This window comes from Mustelus asterias, chromosome 14 (assembly GCF_964213995.1).
Source record: "Mustelus asterias chromosome 14, sMusAst1.hap1.1, whole genome shotgun sequence".
Classification (NCBI taxonomy): domain Eukaryota; kingdom Metazoa; phylum Chordata; class Chondrichthyes; order Carcharhiniformes; family Triakidae; genus Mustelus; species Mustelus asterias.
The window spans coordinates 81444650-81468989 of NC_135814.1; the positions used below are offsets into that span (position 1 = coordinate 81444650).

The window sequence follows — 24340 nt, forward strand, 5'->3', positions numbered from 1 at the left end:
AACCGGAACCGAGAGGTCCCCAGCCGGCCTTCTGTCAACAAGGTAAGCAGACTTGCATGCATGTAAATCCTTGTTGTCAGAAAGGGGTTTTCTCGAGGCCCGGCGCACCCGGCTCTCTGCTGGTCCTGGATCTCCCCAACCCAAAAAGATATCCTGCACAGGTAAAACCAAATTGTGTAAAAATTTTTGAGAGACTGAGTCTGATCTGAAGAGCAGAATTTTTGCATGCAAAAGCGCGCTGCGAATACTGTATTGTCTGTGAATGGGTAAAAAGTGAGACAGGAAAAAGGCCGAAAGCTAAAGTAATGCAATTAGGTTAAGTCAAGCGGTTTGGAGCGGGTTTTTCAGGTCACGACTTGCCCAGAAGAGAGTAAGTGTGGGAAAACCTGCCAGTCCAAACCTACCCAGGACCTCGGGTAAGGGACGTCAACCGAGAGGGAGAGAGATCAGTGAGAGATCACTCTCTGACCTAATACAGTAGTCAAAAGCACAGGAGTGGATTTTAAGCACAGGAAAGGGGAGTAGCAGCTAGAATAGAGGAAGTAAAAGACCAATTTGAACAAACTGGTCTGAGGTAACAGCGTGGAGAACAGAAATAAGAGGAGAGTCGGAATATAGGTAGGGTAATAACTAACAACTTGGAAAGATTACCCTGACAAAACTGCCTGGTGACAAGATTGAAAATAACTAATCTTTGAATAATAACAAAAACGGAAGCAACACTGGATTGGAAAAAGATTACACACATAATTAACTTAGAGGAGATAAAGAATGAGTGGCCGTATGTAAAATGGGAAAGAGTAGTCGATAGGAATTGGATAGACGAAATAAAATTGGAAACCCTAGAGAAATTAATAAAGGGATCTGACCGATACAGGATTCTTATACACATAGACGAGCAAGTGAAAACCTACTACCCTCTGGCCCGGGAGAGGAAAATAGTGCCGGGACAGGGGACTACGGGGAAGTGGATATCAGGACCCCGGTTAGAATTACAGATATTGGCAAAAGAAATCCAAAGGAAAGGTAAACAGGGGACTGAGCACGGAAAAACAATACAGCAAGTAATAATCACTGTAATACCTAACTCTGACAGACTAAGTGACAAAAATTGTGACAGTGATCCAAAAAGACGAGTAATGGCGCACCAAGTTAAGACACCAGTGGAGATATTAGGGGATAAGTTCCCAGCCCTTAGGGGAGATATAGAACACGTCTCTAAAAAATGGGCCAAAAGAACAAATAAGACCAATACACAGTGGCCGGAGGAAGGCACATGGTCCATAGAGAGGTGTGAGGACCAGAAGGGAATGATAAAGAACTATAAGATTAAGGATAAATCGAGCAAAAGAAGGGAGAAGCGAGAAAAGGAGTTAGAGATATTAGCCCTATTCCAACAAGAAGGGAAAGAGAGAAGAGGGGTATGGAGGGGAGGTAGAATGCAGATGCCAGTACAACTTGAGGAAAAAGCAAAATTGGAAGATCCAAACGTAGCCCCACCCCCATACTTAGAGAAACAGAGCTCCACGGGACTGTACCCAGTTATATCAGGCACAATGAATTTTGAGGGAGAATATGACATAGAACAGATGACGAAGGAGGGAAGGGCACAAAGGGAGAGAGAAAAGAGACAAGATATAGAGAGATGGAAGGAGAAACAGAAGAGAGTAGTGAAGACGAAGGGAGGCAATCAGTGTTAGGGGTGCAAAGAAAATCAAGGCGGGAAAGGCACCCACCTGTAAAGTTTCCAGATGTGGATAGGAGAGGGAAAAGGGTATTCCCGGTGATTCTGAAGGGTGGCAGACCGCAGTATATCCCTTGGTCAGGTCAGGATTTGCCTAATTTAATTAATGAATTACCCAATATTTTGGATGGGGCTGGAAGGTGGATTGGACAGTTGGAGGCAGGGATGGTGGGAAAAAGGATGGCACTGGGCGACATCAAAGCTCTCCTGACAAAGGTGCTAGGAATGGACCAAATGGCGGAAGTAATGAGACGTGCTGGCATCCCGACCGCAGCTTATGACCCAGCGGTGGATGGGACACTAATGGACCAGTACCGCCAAGACATCTGGCAGGCACTGCGGGATATGTACCCCAATCGAATGGATGTAAAAACCCTAAAGGGAGAGCCACTGGGTGAGGAGGAGAATGCAGCTGTGTATGTGGAGAATCAATTAAAAAGGTGGAGAAGGGACACGGAGAGGGACATTTTAATAGACCCACTGACCAACTCCATGTTCCGGGCTGCAATCCTAGAGGGCTTGCCAGCCCCAGCTAAGACAAGGCTGGAGGAAGTGGTGGGCTTGGACTCAAAAAATTACCGAGAGTTTGTGGATTATGTTGCCCATGCAGTAGAGAGACATCGCAAAGATGAAAAGAATGCAGACAAACAGCTGAAGGAGGTACAACGTAAACTCCTTCAGGCACAGTTGGAGGAGATCAAAAGCAAGGATAAACTGAAGGCAAAAGAGGATCTCGCACCCAGAAAAATAGCACCAATGATGGTGGAGCAAAAGCCAGAGAAAATACCTGAACTAATCAAAGGGGGGAGCGGAGATGGAGGCCAGCCCGTCATAACCTATAACATTTCTGCCTTCCCACTGTCCATGAACCCAGGAGCCTATGGCCTAAATTATCAAAACCCATACGCCCTGCAAAGTCAGACTGACTGGAATAGAAATGGGAAAGGACAGGGAGGTGGTAGGTCACCCTATCAGAATCAGAGAGGACAGGGACAGGTTAATCATCAGACTCCGAGACAGGGACCACTGCCTGGCCCTTCAGGTGTGTGTTGGGGGTGCGGGGAGGCAGGGCACATAAAAAGGAATTGCCCGCGGAATTTCCCCAGACAGGGAGAAAACCAGCAGCAGACAGGCCAACAACTGATCCAAGGATCGCCAAACAGCATCCCGATGTTTCAAGGGCCGGTAAACCATCAGAATTCCCCATAGGGAGGCCCAGAGAACCCCGAAATGGTAGGACAGTACGTACAGATAACAGAAACTGCAGAGCAGGAACCTATAGTTAACGTTTGAGTAGGAGGGATCGAGGTCCCCATGATGATAGACACCGGCGCCACATGTACGTGCATGCAAACGAAATATGCGGATCACTTACCATTGTCAAACCAGTTTGTAAAAACTGTGGGGTTCTCGGGGAAAGTAACATTAGCTCGAATGACGACGCCGGTGCCTGTTACCATTGGAAATAAGACAACCCATGTACCTATTTTAGTATGTGATAAAACTCCTTTAAATCTATTGGGAAGGGATGCAATCCTAGGTTTAGGACTGAAATTAGAATGCACTGAACAAGGAATTGATTTGATGGGAATGTATCCACTTGAAATACCAGGAAAGGAAGGGGTTAATGTATATTGGTTGGGAGATATAGAGGAACAAGTTAAAAAACAGATATGGGAAGTTTGGGGAAAGCTTATAAACACTTGGGTTCCACAAGCCAAATGGCCAAGAACAGAATTACACAGTACAATGATATTTGATGAAGGGCAGGAACCTGAGATACAGGAGAAATGGGAAAGGGAGGCAGGACGAGAACAGGAAATAAAGTCAGGAAGTATTTTAATCGGACTAGAGGGAGTAGCCCTCACAATTGTTAGGAATGAATGGGTTAACAAATGGTTCTCTGTATCTGGGGCGGAGCCACATGTCACATTGAAAGTGAATCCAGGATACAGATCAAAAGACCTAGGACCAATGGTGTTGAGAGCACAAGATTTAGAATTTGTCCAGACAGACAATGTAGATATTTGGACGTCCAGGAATGGACAAATGACGAAAATAATTTTGGATGTTAAAATGCTTGGGAAACCGAAGCAGATAACAATAGGAGTGCAAATCGAGAAACAGGAACTGGAGTGGAGAGAGAGGTTAGAGCAGGATTTGAACTCCCTCCCGCAGGAGTTGTGGTCCAGACAGGACACGGATGTAGGGAGGGTCAAAAACGCTAATCCAGTTGAAGTCAGATTAAAGACAGGATGCCAGGGGCCGTATAGGCCGCAGTACCCAATTAAGACAGAAGCAATTGAAGGAATTAGAGGGACGATTAAGGGATTGATAGAAGCAGGGGTATTAAAAGAAACCCGGAGCAGGTGTAATACACCGCTACTACCAGTGAAAAAGGCGGACGGAGAAAAATGGAGATTGGTGCATGATCTAAGGGCAATTAATGAGGTAGTGGAAGATATGCCAGCAGAGGTTCCAAACCCTTATACCTTGATGACAAATATACCACCTGAAAGTAGATGGTTTACTGTAATAGACCTATGTTCGGCATTTTTTAGTGTGCCACTAGCTCAAGAAAGTCAGTATCTCTTTGCATTTACGTACGAGGGGAAACAATACACATACAATAGGATGCCCCAAGGATTTAAACATTCCCCACATGTATTCAATCAGGTGTTGAGAGCAGATTTAGAAGGAATACAGTTGGAAGGAACACTAATACAATATGTGGATGATTTATTATTATGCACAGGAACACAAGAACAATGCAGGAAGGATAGTTTAAAACTATTGAAAAGACTAGCAGAAGGGGGCCATAAAGTTTCCAGGAAAAAGCTGCAGCTGTGCCAGAAAAAGGTAGAATACTTGGGAAGAGAAATATCAGCAGGACAGAAGGAGATAGCTTCACAGCAAATAGAAGCAGTACTAAAGGTTCCGAAACCACGGACGGTGGGACAAATGATGACATTTTTGGGAATGACAGGATTCAGTTCAGAATGGGTGGAGAGCTATGCCGAAAAAACGCAGGCACTACGAAAGATAATGAAGGAGGCAGGGTGCGGAGAACTAAAAGCCAAACTAAAATGGGATAAAGATGCGTCAGACGCATTTGAGAATATAAAGAGAGAAATGGCACAGGCACCAGCCTTGGCTTTACCGACCTATGACAAACCCTTTGACTTATTTGTGAGTAACAGAGAAGCCGGATTTGCTACAGCAATGTTAATGCAGGAAAATTGCAAGGGTAGACGAAGGCAGGCTGTAGCATATTACAGTACCAAGCTAGATGACGTAGCGATGGGATACCCTCCGTGCTATCAAGGCCTGGCAGCAGCTTGGTGGGCGTACGAAAAGGCAGCTACGGTCACAATGGGATATCCGATAAACATACATGTATACCATAAGGTAGCTGAATTGATTGAGCAAGGAAAATTTGTGCTGACACCTGCTAGGATCCATCATTATCGAATGCTAACCACATTTCCAGATATCACGATAATAAAGTGCAACAGAGTAAATCCAGCTGATTACATGCCATTACCTCATGAAGGAGAAGAACATGAATGCTTAAGAGAAGCAAAAACATTTATGAAACTGAGAAAAGATTTAAGAGCAAGGGACTAGTGACAGAAGGGAAAAGGATACTGTATGTAGATGGCTCATGTTACAGGGATCACTTAGGAAACCACGCAGGCTATGCCATAGTTGAACAGAAAGGGGAAACACTTGAAGTTATAGAAGCAGAGAAATGTGAACAGCCCTGTTCAGCCCAATTAGCAGAGCTTAAAGCATTGACCAGACCATGTGAGCTAGCAAACGGGGAAGCATTGGAAATTTATACTGATTCGGCCTATGCCCACGGGGTCTGCCATCTGTTCGGGGCAATATGGAAGCAAAGGGGATTTATGAAAAGCGGAGGAGGACCAATACAACACGAAGGTCAAATCAGGGCTTTAATAAGGGCCATGATGGGTCCAAGGGAATTAGCCATAATTAAGTGTCAGGCGCATAAAAAGGGAGCAGACAGCATCACACAGGGAAACACCAAAGCCGACAAGGCAGCTAAAGAAGCGTCAGGATGCATTGAGGCTACGATAGCCCCAGTAGAAATAGCAAGGCCGCACCCAGGGCCAGGTACGGGGGATATCGAACCTCATATCACATTAGAAGATGTAGCACAGTTACAGGAGGAAACCTCTGTAGCTGAAAAGGCAATGTGGAAAGATAGAGGAGCACTACAGGGACAACAGGACAGGATATGGAGAAATGGGGAGGGATTGGTCATAGCACCCACATCATTACTAACCGTACTAATTAGCGAAGCGCATGGAGTGGACCACTGTGCAAGAGGAGAAGTGGCTAGAAAGATCAAGAAGGAAGGATTCTGGTCACCATACCTGCAAAACTCGATTGACTACATACTAAGTCAGTGTGAGGTGTGTGCTCAGAATAATATCAGGAAGGGCATTACTGCCCCAATAGGGCATATACCCATTCCTGAAGGACCATTTAAACATCTATGCATGGACTATGTGGATATGGGAAAGGTGGTAAGAGGGAAAAGATACATGCTAGTGATTATTGATAGATTCAGCAGATGGATAGAAGCAACGCCATCCAAAGATCAAGGATCTGGAACGGTGATTAACTTCCTGTCAAAAGAAATTATTCCAAGATTTGGCATACCTATGCAATTAAGTTCAGACAATGGATCTGCTTTTATAGGAAGGGCACTGAGAGAGACACTCTCGGCACTCCGAATAAAGCAGAAGTTTGGATGTGTATATCATCCTCAATCCCAAGGAATGGTGGAGAGAGCAAACGGGACCCTTAAGGCTAAAATAAGCAAAATTTGCAATGAAACAGGGAAAAACTGGATAGATGCTCTGCCATTGGCTCTAATGCAATACAGGAGTCAGGAAAACAGAATCACACATTTGAGCCCTCATGAAATGATGACAGGAAGAGTAATGCCGGTACCTAAGATCAGGGGATCAGGAGGTCCTACGCTAGAATGTTTAGATCAAAGCACAAAAGAATATATACAACAATTAACTGTTATACATAGAACTATATTTGAACAGGAAAAAGCCAAGGAGGAGGAGAATCCGGTAACAGAACATCAGATCAAACCTGGAGATCGAGTATACATCAGGAAGTTCCGCAGACGTTGGAATGAACCGAGACGAGAAGGACCGTTTGAAGTCACCAAAGTGTCTCCCACGGCGTTGCAAGTAGAAGGCAGTACACTGTGGTATCACTTGAACCATTGTACCAGAACGGTACCAGGGGTGGGGGAGAGAAGGGAAATTGAAGAAGTACACAGAGTGGACAGAAGTGATAGCGAGGAAGAAATAGAAATACACGGGGAGAATCGTGGGGAGGAGGAACAGAGCCAAGGAAGAACAAAAAGAATAGAGGATGATGAAAGTAGTTCTGTACATGAGCTGGCTGATGATACAAATGCCCAGCCTGAGCCTATTAGTCAAGGTGCCGAGGGAGGTGAGGACAGGGAAGGGGCCCCATTCCCCACCTGGGACTTGGAAACTATTTCCCTTAGGGACTTCCGTGACCCATAGAAAAGGAGAATGGGATACAGAAGACATAAGGGTGCAGAATCAGGAAGATAAAGTATTAAGACGAACAAAACGTGAACGATTTGTGAGCACAAATACTATTTGGGAAAAAGCGCAGAAAAACAAATGGTGGAAATGGGCTGAGTATACAGGTCAGAAAAACAGTGATGGGAAAGAGTGTGTAGTATGTGCATCAGAGAAACCTAACACCCAAGTAACTGATATACCATGGGGATCAGGAGACTGTAGAACCAGGAAACAAAGCTGGAGAAAGGAAAATTGCCGTCCATATACCACATATATACGGTATCATATGATAGGGAATCGGAACTACACGTATGAGATGATAAACTGTTCCGGATCCGCATGTGCTAACCTTTGTAAAGGTGAGCCGCCGTTGTGTCAATACCACTGCATCCTGTTTGCTGGGGTAAAAAAGGGCATCTACAACTTGACCCACAGATGTCCAAAGTGGCCAAAAACGGCAGTAGACGCGGTCCCAAAGGAATGGAGTGTAGAGCCCAACTTACAAATCCAAGATTGCTATTGGAAGGAAAGTAGCACAGGAAGTAGTGTGGGAAATTACACAGGAAAGTGTGAAAGGATTTGGAATATAACCGATGCTCTTTATCTGATCCTCTCAGGAGAGGGATGGGCACCCCCTCCTTATGTGTTAGACTATCAAGAAAATCAACTGGCCGATCTCTGGTGGCTTTGTGGCCCGGAGAAAGGGCTATTGGCAAAATTACCACAGAATTGGAAGGGACTATGTGCTCGAGTTATGCTTGCCCAGAGCATTGTGATACTACCGGTGGAAAGAAAAATTAAATCACAAAAAGTTAAGAGGGCATATACCCCTGACCCTACGATAAAATTGGACGCAATCGGACAGCCCCGCGGCATCCCGAATGAGTTCAAAGCTAGGAACGAAATAGCTGCAGGGTTTGAATCCCTCTTTGTTTGGATCACACCCAGCAAGAATACTGAGTGGATCAATTACATCTATTATAATCAGCAGAGGTTTATTAATTATACGAATGATGTCCTGGAGGCCTTAGGAGAGCAGTTGGATGTGACCAGCAAAATGGCGTGGCAAAATCGACAGGCGTTAGATTGGCTCCTGGCAGAGAAAGGAGGAGTGTGTGTTATGTTTGGGGATCAGTGCTGCACATTTATCCCTAATAACACTAATCCAGAAGGGTCATTTACACAAGCCATGAATAAGTTAAAAAATCTTAAGAAAGAAGTGAAAGAAAATGCTGGGTTTGGGCATGAGGTATGGAGTTGGCTGGACAGAATATTAGGAAGATGGGGGGCGTGGTTTGCCAAAGCTGGAGCTGTAGCAATCGCAACAATAATCATTCTGGGATTGATATTTTGTTGTTTTTTACCCGCCCTGAGATCCTTCCTTACCAGAATGGCAGCGCGGCAGATGGTGACGCGGGTGCTAAGCAGCTCACGCTCGAGAGAAAAAACAGAGGAATGGGAAAACCTTGAGCCGCCCCCGCTGAGTGGATTCACAATGACCTTGGTCGAAGTTGAAACTCGTCACTCTGTAAAATAACTACAATAGTGGAAGATCACCTTGTGGAAACAACAGCACCTTGCTGAAGTCCGCACGAAACCAGGAGAACTTAGTCTGTACACAGGAATCAGTCTTTTTCCCTTCCCTAGACAAGAGTGGGAAGGTTTTTGGCTGATGACTGTCAGGGGCAGGCAATCTGGAGGAGCAACCCAAAAATCAGAACCGGGATAGACAAATTATGATAAAGTTAGAATAGGGACACTGATCCCTGACCAAAATAGTCGGCTCCTCCACATCGCCTGCAAAGAGTGATTAAAATAAAATACAAATGGGATTGAGCGAGGGGATTATTTGAGCTTGGTAATTGGGATGAGGCTAGGGAATAGCCTCAAAGGGGGGACTTGTAAGGGAAATTGTACTGGATATTGTATGAGTTTAGTATGAAATTCAGATTCACTTGTAAGGGAAATTGTACTGGATATTGTATGAGTTTAGTATGGAATTCAGATTCATAGGTTTTAGTGAAATAATAAAGCAGATTTAGATAAGTAGTGAAAATGGGTATATAACCTAAAATAACTTCGTGTGACCTAATATAATCAAGTGTAGTCGATATGATCAAAGTGGAGAAACTAGAGAAGTAATATAGCAATCACTAATTAAGGAAAGCAGACAATAGTCACTTAAGAAAACAAGGAAGACTGCTCGGTGGTTCAACTTAATAGTGGACCATAAATCAGCAGGGGGGATGTCTTTTCTTCTAAACACATTCGCCTTAGCCTACAAAACCACGATTATTGTACAAACAGAAAAGTTCAGGTAAGAGCAAGAGTTATAACCACCATGGTTTAAGAGACAACGAGATATAACAGGGAGCGACCGATTGCAAAGAAAACAGATAAAGGGTCAACTAAAAATAATGGTGGCCAAAGAAAGATAGGGCTGTAGGGTAAGATAACAACCAAGGACAGGCTGTAAAAGGGAGAGGAGGATCTTGAAATATGAGGCTGAAATGTACATAAAAGACTGTAAGCCCAAGGGCTCTTTGGAGTGTTCCGGACGTTCCCGACTTTATCTCTTGTGCTGAGAAATAAAGTCTATTGCTTGGAAGATCGCTGCTCAGACTCTCTGTTTTAATTGATGTGAATAAATTGTCGTCCTGGGGAACCACGACAAAAACTAGCCTGCTTGTCTTCAAAATAGTATCACAGGATCTTTTATGTCCACCTCAGAAGCACTCCCTCAGCGTTGGCCTTGCATTTTGCACTCAAGTCTTGGAGTGCGACATGAAACTATAACTTTCTGACTCCGAGACAAGAGTGCTACCAATTTACTCACAGTTGACAGCTGAGTAATCATTTGGTTGGCAGCAGTCATTTAAGCATTCAGTGCTCAAAATTTATTTTCAAATGGGAATTAATGACAAAAAATGATATTGTTCCTCCAGAGAAAGGGGCGGAAGTCTTGCCTTAAAGCAATTAACACTGCTCCCAGTGTTAAATTATTGTAAGGCAGCCTTGGGAATTGTGGGTGCAGTATAAGGGTCTGGCATACATAGGGTTAATGTGGGACTGAGTACAGTACTGCCCACACAGTAATGTAAGAGAGCACATAACCTATCCCCAGGATCAGTTGGATGTTGGACAGAGCCAGGTGCTGACCTAAACATGGATTGAGCTCCAGCATGTACCCTTTATTATATATTGTAAATAGTTTAAAGAATCAATAAAGTTAACTGACGTATGACTACAAACAGTTAATCAAACCTACCGAGATATAACCAAGACCCCATAACAGTGGCAGCAACAGGGTAAAAACCCAGAACATCATTGAAATGCAGTGACAAACCAAAATGCTGAAGACTGGGGGGAAAAAAGAAATCAACAAAGCATTTTGATCTAAAAAGAAGCCTCAGAAGCAGAGGCACAGAGGAAAGACCGCCAGGACTGTTGGGTGTTGGACAGTCACATGCTAATCTAAGCATGCAGATAGCTCCTAGCATACATCCTTCTCTGTAAATTTGTAAATAGTTTTAAGGGTCAATAAAAACAACAGTCAGTGGGCTCTCTCCTGAGTCTTTAGTCACCTGGTGTTGTGAGACTTCTTACTGTGCTTACCCCAGTCCAACGCCGGCATCTCCACATCTTTAGCTGAGCAAGGGGACACCATGATACCACATAAAATTCATCCCCATATGCTTGCTTTTGCCAATATCAGTCAATACCTTTGGCTAACAAAGATTTATCATTCTCAGCTCCAATATTTTTATGTCCCCAAGTTCCCCAACTATTACAATAGTTTCTACCAATCTACCCTTTTTGTTCCCAAGAATCATAGAATCATAGAATTTTAGAGCACAAAAGGAGACCATTCAGTCCATTGTGTCTGCACCAGCTCCTGAAAGAGCTACCAGCTCATCCCATTCTCCAGCCCTTTCTCCATGGCCCTCTAAATTCATCACTTTCAAATATGTATACAGCTCTCTTTTGAAACCCCCTATGGAATCCGCCTCCAGCACTTTCCAGGCAGTACATTCCAAATCCCAACAACTCGCTGAGTAAAGAAGCTTCTCCTTGTATCACTCCTAGCTCCCTTGCTAACCATCTTGAAATTGTGACCCCTAGTCACTGACATACCACCTAGTGGAAACAGAATATCCTCTTTTTTCCTTCCTTATTTTCTCATCAATACCCTTAGTCAACCATGGTACTCTAGATTTAAATACCTAGGATTTATTTCTCGTAGGTATGTACCTAGCTTGTATCCTACTCATCTCTCCTTTGAAAATCACCCATTTTTCATCAACTGTTTTATCCACCAAAATGCATTTCCAATCAACCTGCTCTACTTTAAGTTTTAGGCCCATAAAATTTGCCCTTTTCCAGTCTGGAATCTTAATCCGCGACTGATTTTGATCCTTTTACAACTTAATATTGAACCTAATTATATTATGATCGCTATTTCCCAACTGCTCCCCCACTCTGACATTCTTCACCTATCCTCTCTCATTTCCTAGGACCAGGTCCAGCACAGCTTCCTCCCTGGTAGGACTGGAAATGTATTGTTCCAGAAACTTCTCCTATACACACTGTAATAATTTCTCCAAGACACTGCAAGAATTTCCCACACTCTACTCTTTTCCCAGTCTACCTTAGGATTATTGAAATCCCAACCGTCAGAAACCTACTTGTCCTGCAGGTTTCCATAATCTACCTACAAATACTCCCTTCCACTTTCTCCACAGTATTTGGAGATTTCTTATAAATATCAAACAAGGTCACTACTCCCTTCCGGTTTCTTATCTCCAACCATATAGATTCTAATTCATGAACTGCATCTCGTTCAAGGGCTATGATACTATCTTTGACCAAGACTGGTACACCTCATCCCTTTTTCCCCCATCCTATTTCTCCTAAAAACCTTATAACTTGGGATGTTAAATGTTCAGTCCCATTCTGGCTTGAGTCATGTTTCTGTCAATGTTACTATGTCAAATCCCCCTAGAGCAATTTCTGCTTCAGATTCTCCAATTTTGTTCACTATACTCAGTGCATTTACTTACATATAATTTAACCCTGCCCTTATCTCTTTCTTGTCCTTTGGGAGGTGACCATTTCCTTGTTCACTGCCAACATTCAAGCCTTCCTTCACTTCCTTTTCCCAGTTTCTTATCTGATCTCTTTTGCCTTCACTGGTACTTCTAAATCTAGGCTCATTAGTCAACTCAACCTCCTGCCTTACTTCAAGAGATAATTCTTAGCTGTCTTAATTCCAGGGAATACAAGCCTAGTTTGTTTCACCTCTCCTCATAGCTTAACCCTTGGAGCCCAGGCATCATTCTAGTAAATCTACATTGCGCTCCCTCCAAGGCCAATATTTCCTTCTAAAGTGTAGTTTCAGCACTATGCAGTGCTCTGGGTGCAGCCTAACCAGGCTGAAGCATCGTACTGTTTATCCACATGGACAGAATCTAATGTCTTCATTATTTTACAATCTCATCTACAATCTACGCTATCCTAAAGTAAAAAATCCCATAAATAAGGTTCACGAAGCGAGGGGAAATCTAATTAATCTTTTCCAGGCCACTACATAATCCATCAGCTCAGGGGGGGTAAAATTGGACTCAGTATTTGAGGCAAGGCTGATGCGCTATCAATAAGGCGAAAGACTACCGATATGCCAATATAAGTGTAGGCTTTTATTCACAACAGAATCAGGAGCAGATCCCAACAAGTAACCGACCTGGACTGAACAAGGGGGAGGAGACAGCCACCTTTATACTAGGTGCTGAGGGGAGGAACCAAACTGGAAGGGGATGTGTCCAGGTATGACAAACACACACAACGGTGGTCCATATAGGACAAAGGCACAACTGAGGTCCACCACAAAGGCCTAACAAATATCTTCAACAGTATAGAATTTTTAAATGTATTTTGTAAAACATTGCTGAGGAACCGTTCAAATACTTTTTTTACAAATAAATACCTTCCTCCTCTAGTTCAGGTGGTGGAGTATTGGAAGGTTCATAGCAGGCCTCTTGTGTGACAGGAATGGCTGTGATCAAGCTGGCTTCTCTACCAAGTCGCTTCTTCTCCTCTTCCTGCTGTAAGTTCTTTAAAATATGCTCAGCTCGTTGGTGTGACCGGGAAACTGCACGGGCTGAAAAAGATTTCTGTAACAGATAGTTTGTTAAAATAATTAAAATGAAATCTAATTTCATATAATCCAATTTTGGAGCATATCAATTATGTTAAATGTTACAAAAACACCTAATCAAAGATTTTGTTGTCATTTTATTTCAAAAACAAGGTGAAAACAGGATTGGACAAGCTGCCACATTCCCTTACTTTAAAACTCTAACACACTTTGAGCAGATTTTTCCCTGCAAACTTCTGAACCCTGCGGTTAGGTTCAAATAGGGGTCACAAGTGAGTAACAGTTACTTGTTATGATTTTCCCTGGAGTGGTCAGAGACAGGTTCACCGCCGATTAAGATCCACCTGATCTTGTCATTTTGCAGCTTCTCTTTATAATAAGGTTATATTGTTCTCACACAGAGGGGCTTATGTGAATACACAGATGCTGTATATAGTCAGCTGTTGTTTCTGGACCACCAGAATAACCCAGGGGCTGGCAATTTTACATGCTTTCATCTTGTAGCCTGTTATGTCTTGCAGACATAGTCGGAGGGGGTCTGTGTGGCTAGCCTGGGACTCCAGCTTGGTCCGGTACTGTCTTCTGGCATCTTTGATGGATCTCCTTGGATCTCCTTAGATCTCTTTAGATCATATCTGGCTTTCTTGTATAGGTCAGGATGCCTGACTTGAACGCCTCAGATCTGGACTAAAGCAAGCAGTGGATATCCTTGTTCATCCATGGTTTCCAGTTGGGAAATACACAGTTGGCACCCAGTCTTCTACATATTTACTAATGAAGTCAGTTACTGTAGTGGCATACTGGGTTATTGGGTACTGGGTGACACTACATTCTGCACTCTCTCGTTTCCTTCTCTATTAATGGTATGCTTTGTCTGTATTGCATGCAATCAAATCAAAGGCTGGCTATTTGGTGACAAAGGATACCGGGCCTATGGCTCCTATCTGCCACCCGATCATGCATGGACAGCGAGCCTAAACCATGATGTCACCAGGAATGGCGTGGAGCAAACTACTGGTATCCTGAAACAATGGTTCCACAGCTAGATTGCTTCGGGGCAGGGGTGTCCAATTTTGTGATGACCTGTTGTGTCCTCAACAACATCTCTATCATGAGGGTTCAGCCATAGCCACCAGATATTTAGAGGCAAACTCAGTATGAGGAGGTGGAAGAAAAAGCAGAGAGGAGGCATCTGGCAAACCCTTGCTACAGATGAGCTATCAAAATGTGACCAGTTTCCCGAAGACTTCATCTCATTTGCATGACCATATTACAATTTCGCACCTTTCAATCCATCTGTCATGTATGATCACAATGTCCTCTTGGCCAACATCCCAAAATAAAAGCCACCAGCAAAAAAAGTTTCCATAACAACTTTATCTAACAGTACATCCATTGATATATGTAAAAGTGCATAACTCCATATACCTGCCTTTGTCTCATACCTCTTAATACCTTTGGATAATAAAAATCCATCAGTCCGAGATTGAAATTAATAATTGCTGTTTGCAGAAGAGAGCTCCAAACATCTAGAGCACTTGAATTTCCCTACATCTACCTCAGTTATTCAGCTTAATATCTTAGAAACTTCAATCAAATCATTCCTGAACTTTCGAAATTCCAGGAAAGACAACCTTAACGTGTTTAATCTCTCCGGGTAATTTAACCCTAGGAGTCGATAGTCACAGATAAGGTGCCTGAAGATTGGAGGGTGGCAAATGTTGTGTCTTTGTTTAAAAAGGGCTGCAGGGAAAAAGCTGGGAACTACAGGCCAGTGAGCCTCACATCTGTGGTGGATGAGTTGTTGGAAGGTATTTTGAGAGACAGGATCTACAGGCATTTAGAGACGCAAGGACTGATTAGGGACTGTCAGCATGGCTTTGTGAATGGAAAATCATGTCTCACAAATTTGATTGAGTTTTTTGAAGGGGTAACCAAGAAGGTACATGAGGGCAGTGCAGTTGATGTTGTCTACATGGACTTTAGCAAGGCCTTTGACAAGGTACCGCATGGTAGCTTGTTGCATAAGGTTAAATCTCACGGGATCCAGGGTGAGGTAGCTAAATGGATACAAAATTGGCTTGATGACAGCAGCCAGACGTTGGTGGTAGAGAATTGTTTTTCAAACTGGAGGCCTGTAACCAGCGGTGTGCCTCAGGGATCAGTGCTGGGTCCACTGTTATTTGTCATTTATATTAAAGATTTGGAGGAGAATATAGGAGGCATGGTTAGTAAGTTTGCAGATGACACGAAGATTGGTGGCATAGTAGACAGTGAAGAAAGTGATCTCCGATTGCAACGGGATCTTCATCAATTGGGCCAGTGGGCTGATGAATGGCAGATGGAGTTTACATAGAACAGTACAGCACAGAACAGGCCCTTCGGCCCACGATGTTGTGCCGAGCTTTATCTGAAACCAAGATCAACCTATCATCCTGGTGTGCTCCATGTGCCTATCCAATAACCGCTTAAATGTTCAAAGAACAAAGAACAATACAGCACAGGAACAGGCCCTTCGGCCCTCCAAGCCCGTGCCGCTCCCTGGTCCAAACTAGACCATTCTTTTGAATCCCTCCATTCCCACTCCGTTCATGTGGCGATCGAGATAAGTCTTAAACGTTCCCAGTGTGTCCGCCTCCACCACCTTGCCTGGCAGCGCATTCCAGGCCCCCACCACCCTCTGTGTAAAATATGTCCTTCTGATATCTGTGTTAAACCTCCCCCCCTTCACCTTGAACCTATGACCCCTCGTGAACGTCACCACCGACCTGGGGAAAAGCTTCCCACCGTTCACCCTATCTATGCCTTTCATAATTTTATACACCTCTATTAAGTCTCCCCTCATCCTCTGTCTTTCCAGGGAGAACAACCCCAGTTTCCCCAATCTCTGCTCATAACTAAGCCCCTCCATACCAGGCAACATCCTGGTAAACCTCCTCTGCACTCTCTCCAAAGTCTCCATGTCCTTCTGGTAGTGTGGCGACAAGAACTGGATGCAGTATTCCAAATGCGGCCGAACCAACGTTCTATACATCTGCAACATCAGACCCCAACTTTTATACTCTATGCCCCGTCCTATAAAGGCAAGCATGCCATATGCCTTCTTCACCACCTTCTCCACCTGTGACGTCACCTTCAAGGACCTGTGGACTTGCACACCCAGGTCCCTCTGCGTATCTACACCCTTTATGGTTCTGCCATTTATCATATAGCTCCTCCCTACATTATTTCTACCAAAATGCATCACTTCGCATTTATCAGGATTGAACTCCATCTGCCATTTCTTTGCCCAAATTTCCAGCCTATCTATATCCTTCTGTAGCCTCTGACAATGCTCCTCACTATCTGCAAGTCCTGCCAATTTTGTGTCGTCCGCAAACATACTGATCACCCCAGTTACACCTTCTTCCAGATCGTTTATATAAATCACAAACAGCAGAGGTCCCAATACAGAGCCCTGCGGAACACCACTAGTCACAGGCCTCCAGCCGGAAAAAGACCCTTCCACTACCACCCTCTGTCTTCTGTGACCAAGCCAGTTCTCCACCCATCTAGCCACCTCCCCCTTTATCCCATGAGATCCAACCTTTTGGCACCAGCCTACCATGAGGGACTTTGTCAAACGCTTTACTAAAGTCCATATAGACGACATCCACGGCCCTTCCCTCATCAACCATTCTAGTCACTTCTTCAAAAAACTCCACCAGGTTAGTGAGGCATGACCTCCCTCTCACAAAACCATGCTGACTATCGTTAATGAGTTTATTCCTTTCTAAATGCGCATACATCCTATCTCTAAGAATCCTCTCCAACAACTTCCTGACCACGGACGTCAAGCTCACCGGCCTATAATTTCCCGGGTTATCCTTCCTACCCTTCTTAAATAACGGGACCACATTAGCTATCCTCCAATCCTCTGGGACCTCACCTGTGTCCAGTGACGAGACAAAGATTTGCGTCAGAGGCCCAGCGATTTCATCTCTCGTCTCCCTGAGCAGCCTGGGATAGATTCCATCAGGCCCTGGGGATTTGTCAGTCTTTATATTCTCTAACAAACCTAACACTTCCTCCCTTGTAATGGAGATTTTCTCCAACGGTTCAACACTCCCCTCCGAGACACTCCCAGTCAACACATCCCTCTCCTTTGTGAATACCGACGCAAAGTATTCATTTAGGATCTCCCCTACTTCTTTGGGCTCCAAGCATAAGTCCCCACTTTTGTCCCTGAGAGGTCCGATTTTTTCCCTAACAACCCTTTTGTTCCTAACGTATGAATAAAATGCCTTGGGATTCTCCTTAATCTTGTCTGCCAAGGACATTTCGTGACCCCATTTTGCCCTTCTAATTCCCGGTTTGAGTTCTTTCCTACTTTCTTTGTACTCCTCCAGAGCCCCCTCCGTTTTTAGCTGCCTGGACCTAACATACGCCTCTCTTTTCTTTTTGACCAGTCCCTCAATTTCCTTGGTTATCCACGGTTCTCGAATCCTACCCTTCCTATCCTTCTTTTTTACAGGCATATGCCTGTCCTGCAGCTCTAACAACTGTTCCTTAAAAGACTCCCACATGCCAGATGTGGATTTACTTTCAAACAGCCTCTCCCAATCAAGAGCTGCCAATTTCTGCCTAATCCCACTAAAGTTAGCCTTCCCCCAATCCAACACCTTACCCTTGGGACACCACTCATCCTTTTCCATCACTATCCTAAAGCTAACAGAATTGTGGTCACTATTTGCCACATGTTCCTCTACCGAACCTTGAAGACCTGACCGGGCTCATTCCCCAGTACTAGGTCCAGTATAGCCCCCTCTCTAGTCGGGCTATCTACATATTGTTCCAAAGAACCCTCCTGTACGCATTTTACAAATTCCTCCCCATTCAGAGTCCCAGCTCTCAGCGATTTCCAGTCTATACCAGGGAAATTGAAGTCTCCCACGACAACAACCCTATTTTTCCTGCACCTATCCAGTATCTCCTGACATATCCGTTCTTCCACTTCCCTTGGGCTGTTGGGGGGCCTGTAGTATACCCCCAACATAGTGACTGCGCCCTTCCTGTTTCTAAGCTCCACCCAGAGTGACCCGTTACACGACCCCTCTGAATTGTCCTCCCTCTGCACCGCTGTAATATGCTCTCCAACTAATACTGCTACTCCCCCACCTCTTTTGGCCCCTCCTCTGTCTCGCCTAAAACACTTGTACCCCGGAATATTCAGCTGCCAGTCCTGTCCCTCTTTCAACCAAGTTCCTAAAGTGTCTGACTCCACTATCACTGCAGGCAGTCCATTCCACACCCCAACCACTCTCTGCGTAAAGAACCTACCTCTGATATCCTTCCTATATCTCCCACCATGAACCCTATAGTTATGCCCCCTTGTAATAGCTCCATCCACCCGAGGAAATAGTCTTTGAACGTTCACTCTATCTATCCCCTTCATCATTTTATAAACCTCTATTAAGCCTCCTCCGCTCCAGAGAGAACATCCCTAGCTCCCTCAACCTTTCCTCATAAGACTACCCTCCAAACCAGGCAGCATCCTGGTAAATCTCCTCTGCACTCTTTCCAGCGCTTCCACATCCTTCTTATAGTGAGGTGACCAGAACTGCACACAATATTCCAAATGTGGTCTCACCAAGGTCCTGTACAGTTGCAGCATAACCCCACGGCTCTTAAACTCCAATCCCTTGTTAATAAAAGCTAACACACTATAGGCCTTCTTCACAGCTCTATCCACTTGAGTGGCAACCTTTAGAGATCTGTGGATATGGACCCCAAGATCTCTCTGTTCCTCCACACTCTTCAGAACCCTACCTTTGACCCTGTAATCCACACTTAAATTTGCCCTACCAAAATGAATCACCTCACATTTATCAACATTTATCTATTTGCCATTTTTCAGCCCAGCTTTGCATCCTATCTATGTCTCTTTGCAGCCTACAACAGCCCTCCACCCCATCCACTACTCCACCAATCTTGGTGTCATCAGCAAATTTACTGATCCACCCTTCAGCCCCCTCCTCTAAGTCATTAATAAAAATCACAAAGAGCAGAGGACCAAGCACTGGTCCCTGTGGCACTCCGCTAGCAACCTGCCTCCAATCCGAAAATTTTCCATCCACCACCACCCTCTGTCTTCGATCAGACAGCCAGTTACCTATCCAATCGGCCAACTTTCCCTCTATCCCACACCTCCTTACTTTCATCATAAGCCGACCATAGGGGACCTTATCAAACGCCTTACTAAAATCCATGTATATGACATCAACTGCCCTATCTTCATCAACACACTTAGTTACCTCCTCAAAAAAGTCAATCAAATTTGTGAGGCACGACTTGCCCTTCACGAATCCGTGCTGACTATCCCGGATTAATCCGCATCTTTCTAAATGGTCGTAAATCCCATCCCTAAGGACCTTTTCCATCAATTTACCAACCACCAAAGTAAGACTAACCGGTCTATAATTACCAGGGTCATTTCTATTCCCTTTCTTAAACAGAGGAACAACATTCGCCACTCTCCAGTCCTCTGGCACCATCCCCGTGGACAGTGAGGACCCAAAGATCAAAGCCAAAGGCTCTGCAATCTCATCCCTTGCCTCCCAAAGAATCCTAGGAAATATTTCATCAGACCCAGGGGACTTATCGACCTTCAGTTTATTCAAAACTGCCAGTACATCCTCCCTCCGAACATCTATTTCCTCCAGCCTATTAGCCTGTAACACCTTCTCTTCCTCAAAAACATGGCCCCTCTCCTTGGTGAACATTGAAGAAAAGTATTCATTCATCACCTCGCCTATCTCTACTGACTCCATACACAAGTTCCCACTACTGTCCTTGACCGGCCCTAACCTCACCCTGGTCATTCTTTTATTCCTCACATAAGAGTAAAAAGCCTTGGGATTTTCCTTGATCCAACCCGTCAAGGACTTCTCATGTCCCCTCCTAGCTCTCCTAAGCCCCTTTTTCAGCTCGTTCCTTGCTAACTTGTAACCCTCAATCGAGCCATCTGAACCTTGTTTCCTCATCCCTACATAAGCTTCCCTCTTCCTTTTCACAAGACATTCCACCTCTTTTGTGAACCATGGTTCCCTCACTCGGCCATTTCCTCCCTGCCTGACCGGGACATACCTGTCAAGGACACCCAGTATTTGTTCCTTGAAAAAGTTCCACTTTTCATTAGTGCCTTTCCCTGACAGTTTCTGTTCCCATCTTATGCCCCCTAATTCTTGCCTAATCGCATCATAATGACCTCTTCGATAAATGCGAGGTGATGCATTTTGGTAGATTGAACCAGGGCAGGACTTACTCAGTTAATGGTAGGGTGTTGGGGAGAGTTACAGAACAAAGAGATCTAGGGGTACATGTTCATAGCTTCTTGAAAGTGGAGTCACAGGTGGACAGAGTGGTGAAGAAGGCATTCAGCATGCTTGGTTTCATTGGTCAGGACATTGAATACAGGAGCTGGGACATCTTGTTGAAGTTGTACAAGACATTGGTAAGGCCACACTTGGAATACTGTGTACAGTTCTGGCCACCCTATTATAGAAAGGGTATTATTAAACTAGTAAGAGTGCAGAAAAGATTTATTAGGATGCTACTGGAACTTGATAGGTCGAGTTATAATAAGAGACTGGATAGACTGGGACTTTTTTCTCTGAAGCGCAGAAGCCTGAGGGGTGATCTTCTAGAGGTCTATAAAATAATGAGGGGCATAGATCAGCTAGATAGTCAATATCTTTTCCCAAAGGTAGGGAATCTAAAACTAGAGGGCATAGGTTTAAGGTGAGAGGGGAGAGATACAAAAGTGTCCAGAGGGGCAATTTTTTGACACAGAGGGTGGTGAGTGTCTGGAACAAGCTGCCAGAGGTAGTAGTGGAGGTGGGTACAAAGAACAAAGAACAATACAGCACATGAACAGGCCCTCCAAGCCTGCGCCGCTCATGTGCCCACTCGACCATTCTTTTGTATCCCTCTATTCCCAGTCTGTTCATGTGGCTATCTAGATAAGTCTTAAATGATCCCAGCTTGTCCGCCTCAATCACCTTGCTTGGCAGTGCATTCCAGGCCCCCACCACTCTCTGTGTAAAATACGCCCCCCTGACATCTGTGTTGAACCTTGCCCCCCTGACCTTGAACCCGTGACCCCTTGTGTTCGCCACCTCCGACCTGGGAAAAAGGTTCCCACTGTTCACTCTACGTATGCCCTTCATAATTTTATACACCTCTATTTGGTCGCCAAAGCCTTGGGTGGGGACTTTATCAGCCTCGCCCAGTGAGTTCATAAAATTCCGTACATGGCTCTGACATGCGACTGCCTCGAGGCCAATATGGGAACATTGGTAGCATGCACTCTCATTGGTAGCATGGAAACTTTAATACAGTAGGTCTTGCCGGATGTGCATTCGGCCCTGCACTTCTTAGCCACACACCCATCTAATGAGTTTCAATAAGTGCAATTAATTTACAATGATAGCACACCCATGAACCAGAAGTGACATCAACAGTTTTTAACTTTTTTAACCCTACTACTATGCCTTGGTGCACCCTGACATCTGTACCAGAAGTGGAGCCAACCTGCTGACAGTATGTCCTGATGCCTATGATGAACTTGGCAGGCGTCCATGATGTACGTGACATGGGGATGAGGCACTCTAACCTCCCTCCAGGTGCCCAATTCCTGCAGAGGTCAGGCTGGATGAGCATCAGTCAGACATCCCGGGAGCTTCCATTCAGGATACTCCAAGGCTGTGCAGCCACTCAAAAGTCCCCTCTGCCTGTAACCTCACCCACTCTAGCAGTGCATGCTGTCGAGGGTACTTCTGTCCCTAAGACCTCCATAAGGCTGAGGCCCTCCAGACCTCAGGTCACCAGAGGACATCTGCCAATGTTATCACAGGAATCAAGATGTGGCAGGCTGCCTAATATTTATTAGAAGTGTATGACGGGGAAGTTTTGAACCCTTATTCCTCAAGAGACAGCAATGGTTGAGGGCAGATCATCAGCAGTAAAAGTCGAGCAGCATCTGGGTCTCCTCAATTTTAGTGTCTGAAACCAAGACATACTTTAGGATGAGAGCCCTTGGTTGGTCCACATCTCATTTGTGACAGTGTTTTCATCATTAGATGGCACTGAATGCCTTAAGTCTTGTCTCATATTGCTGTTGTTCCTCAGTGGACTTGAAGTGAATGTGCTAGCAGGTCACCATTGACCAAAGCTGAGATCCTGTCTTTGTGAGTGCAGAGGTCAGAACACACAAGTGTGAATGCAGGACTCGTTCTCTCAGCGATGGTTCGGCTTTCCCCTGAGATGACAGCGAATGGCTTCGAGGGTGAGGGGAGATGAGTCCAGATAACCTCACTTAATTTTATACTTCCTGGAACCAGTCAGCAATTAGGCCGTCTCCCACATTTTCAGTGTGCTCCTACTGTCCCTCAGCAGTCCCTTGGGCTTCCTGGACCTTCACATCTTCATTGTCCGATGAGCTTTCATCCTCCCCTCCATTCACCCTCTGGAAAGGGCTCACCTCTTTGCATAGCCAGATTGTGAAGGACACAGTTCAGTGTGATCATGTAATGAACCCTCTCCAGTGTGTATTGCAGAAAGCCACCTGAGTGGTCCAGGTATCTGTAGCACATCTTCAGAAGCACTATGGTTTGCTCTATAGGGGAGTATGTGGAGCTGTGAGCAGTGTTGTACCTCTCCTTGGCATAGGTTTGAGAGGGGCGCACTGGAATCATCAGCCAGTGTTTAAGTGGGGCATGAAAGTGACACAACCCGCCCCTCCTCATCAGCCCCACTACTCCCTCGGACTGCCACTGAATGCCCCTTCAGGCCACATGCCTTGCTAGTGCCAACAGTGCACTGCTTCCTGGTACCCTAGCACTGAAACCTTGGCCTGGCACCTTCGGCCGTGAGCTCAAGGAGGTAGGTCCAGTGGCCATTTGCCCCTCTGTCACTGCCAGTCTGCAGAGGGAGGGTCCCCAAAGGGTCTTAGGGATTGGATGGGCTCAGGCTGGGGCAACGGGTTGACTTTGTCACTCACCCCTGGAATGGGGGTCTTGTGCCTGGACCGCCCCGTCTGCCCTGACAGATCTGAAGATCACCCCTGGCATGTGATTTCTGGCAGACTGTGATCAACAGCTTCATTCCTGCCTGTCGGCTGTGAAAATTTGAAGTGGCCAGATCACTTTAATCTCCATGCCCCCTGGATGGCTGGTAGACTTTTAAATCACAGCAGCACTCCATTATGCAGTGGGAATTTCCCTTTCTCTGTCAGAAGCTGGAGATGTGAGCAGACCCCTATGAAGTTCTCTGATAGAGAGGAGATGTCAATTTCACTGGGGGGGGGGGGGTGGGGGGGGGGGGTTCCATTCACCACAGCTGTTCACTCAGCCCCAATACATTCATGCAGCTTCTATTTGAAGCTGAGACTTCTTAGAGAGCTGAAACCATTGAAAACATTGTAACTCATTAAAATTCATAGTACAGTGCTTTGAAATATGCTTTGATTGACAGCTCAATGGATTTCTACTCAACCTCCAGTCCCTTCACATTTGAAAGCATCTCAAATACCTCTATTGTTCTTAACCACAATATTTACAAATACTCTAAGCCTGATTGACAGCTGTGGTTTCTTCAAAGGGAATAAGTGGTTTCACTTATTTTTTTGTAGACCACTGTCTGAAACCACCATGCCAGGAGTGATCTTCAGGTCTGCCAGGGTTAGAACACAGGAAGAAGTCTCACAACACCAGGTTAAAGTCCAACAGGTTTATTTGGTAGCAAAAGCCACTAGCTTTTGAAGCGCTGCTCCTTCACCATCCACTTACCTGATGAAGG

The 24340-nt window shown here is 45.0% G+C and overlaps 1 protein-coding gene across 1 annotated transcript in view; it reads right to left on the reverse strand.

The window, feature by feature from the left end:
• The window catches only part of unc80 (unc-80 homolog (C. elegans)), a 505340-nt gene that overhangs the window by 208649 nt on the left and 272351 nt on the right, over nucleotides 1–24340 (reverse strand). The window contains exon 34 of the mRNA XM_078227718.1: nucleotides 13334–13520. Within this exon, the coding sequence (XP_078083844.1) occupies nucleotides 13334–13520 (187 nt within the window). The remainder of the gene's footprint in view (nucleotides 1–13333; nucleotides 13521–24340) is intronic.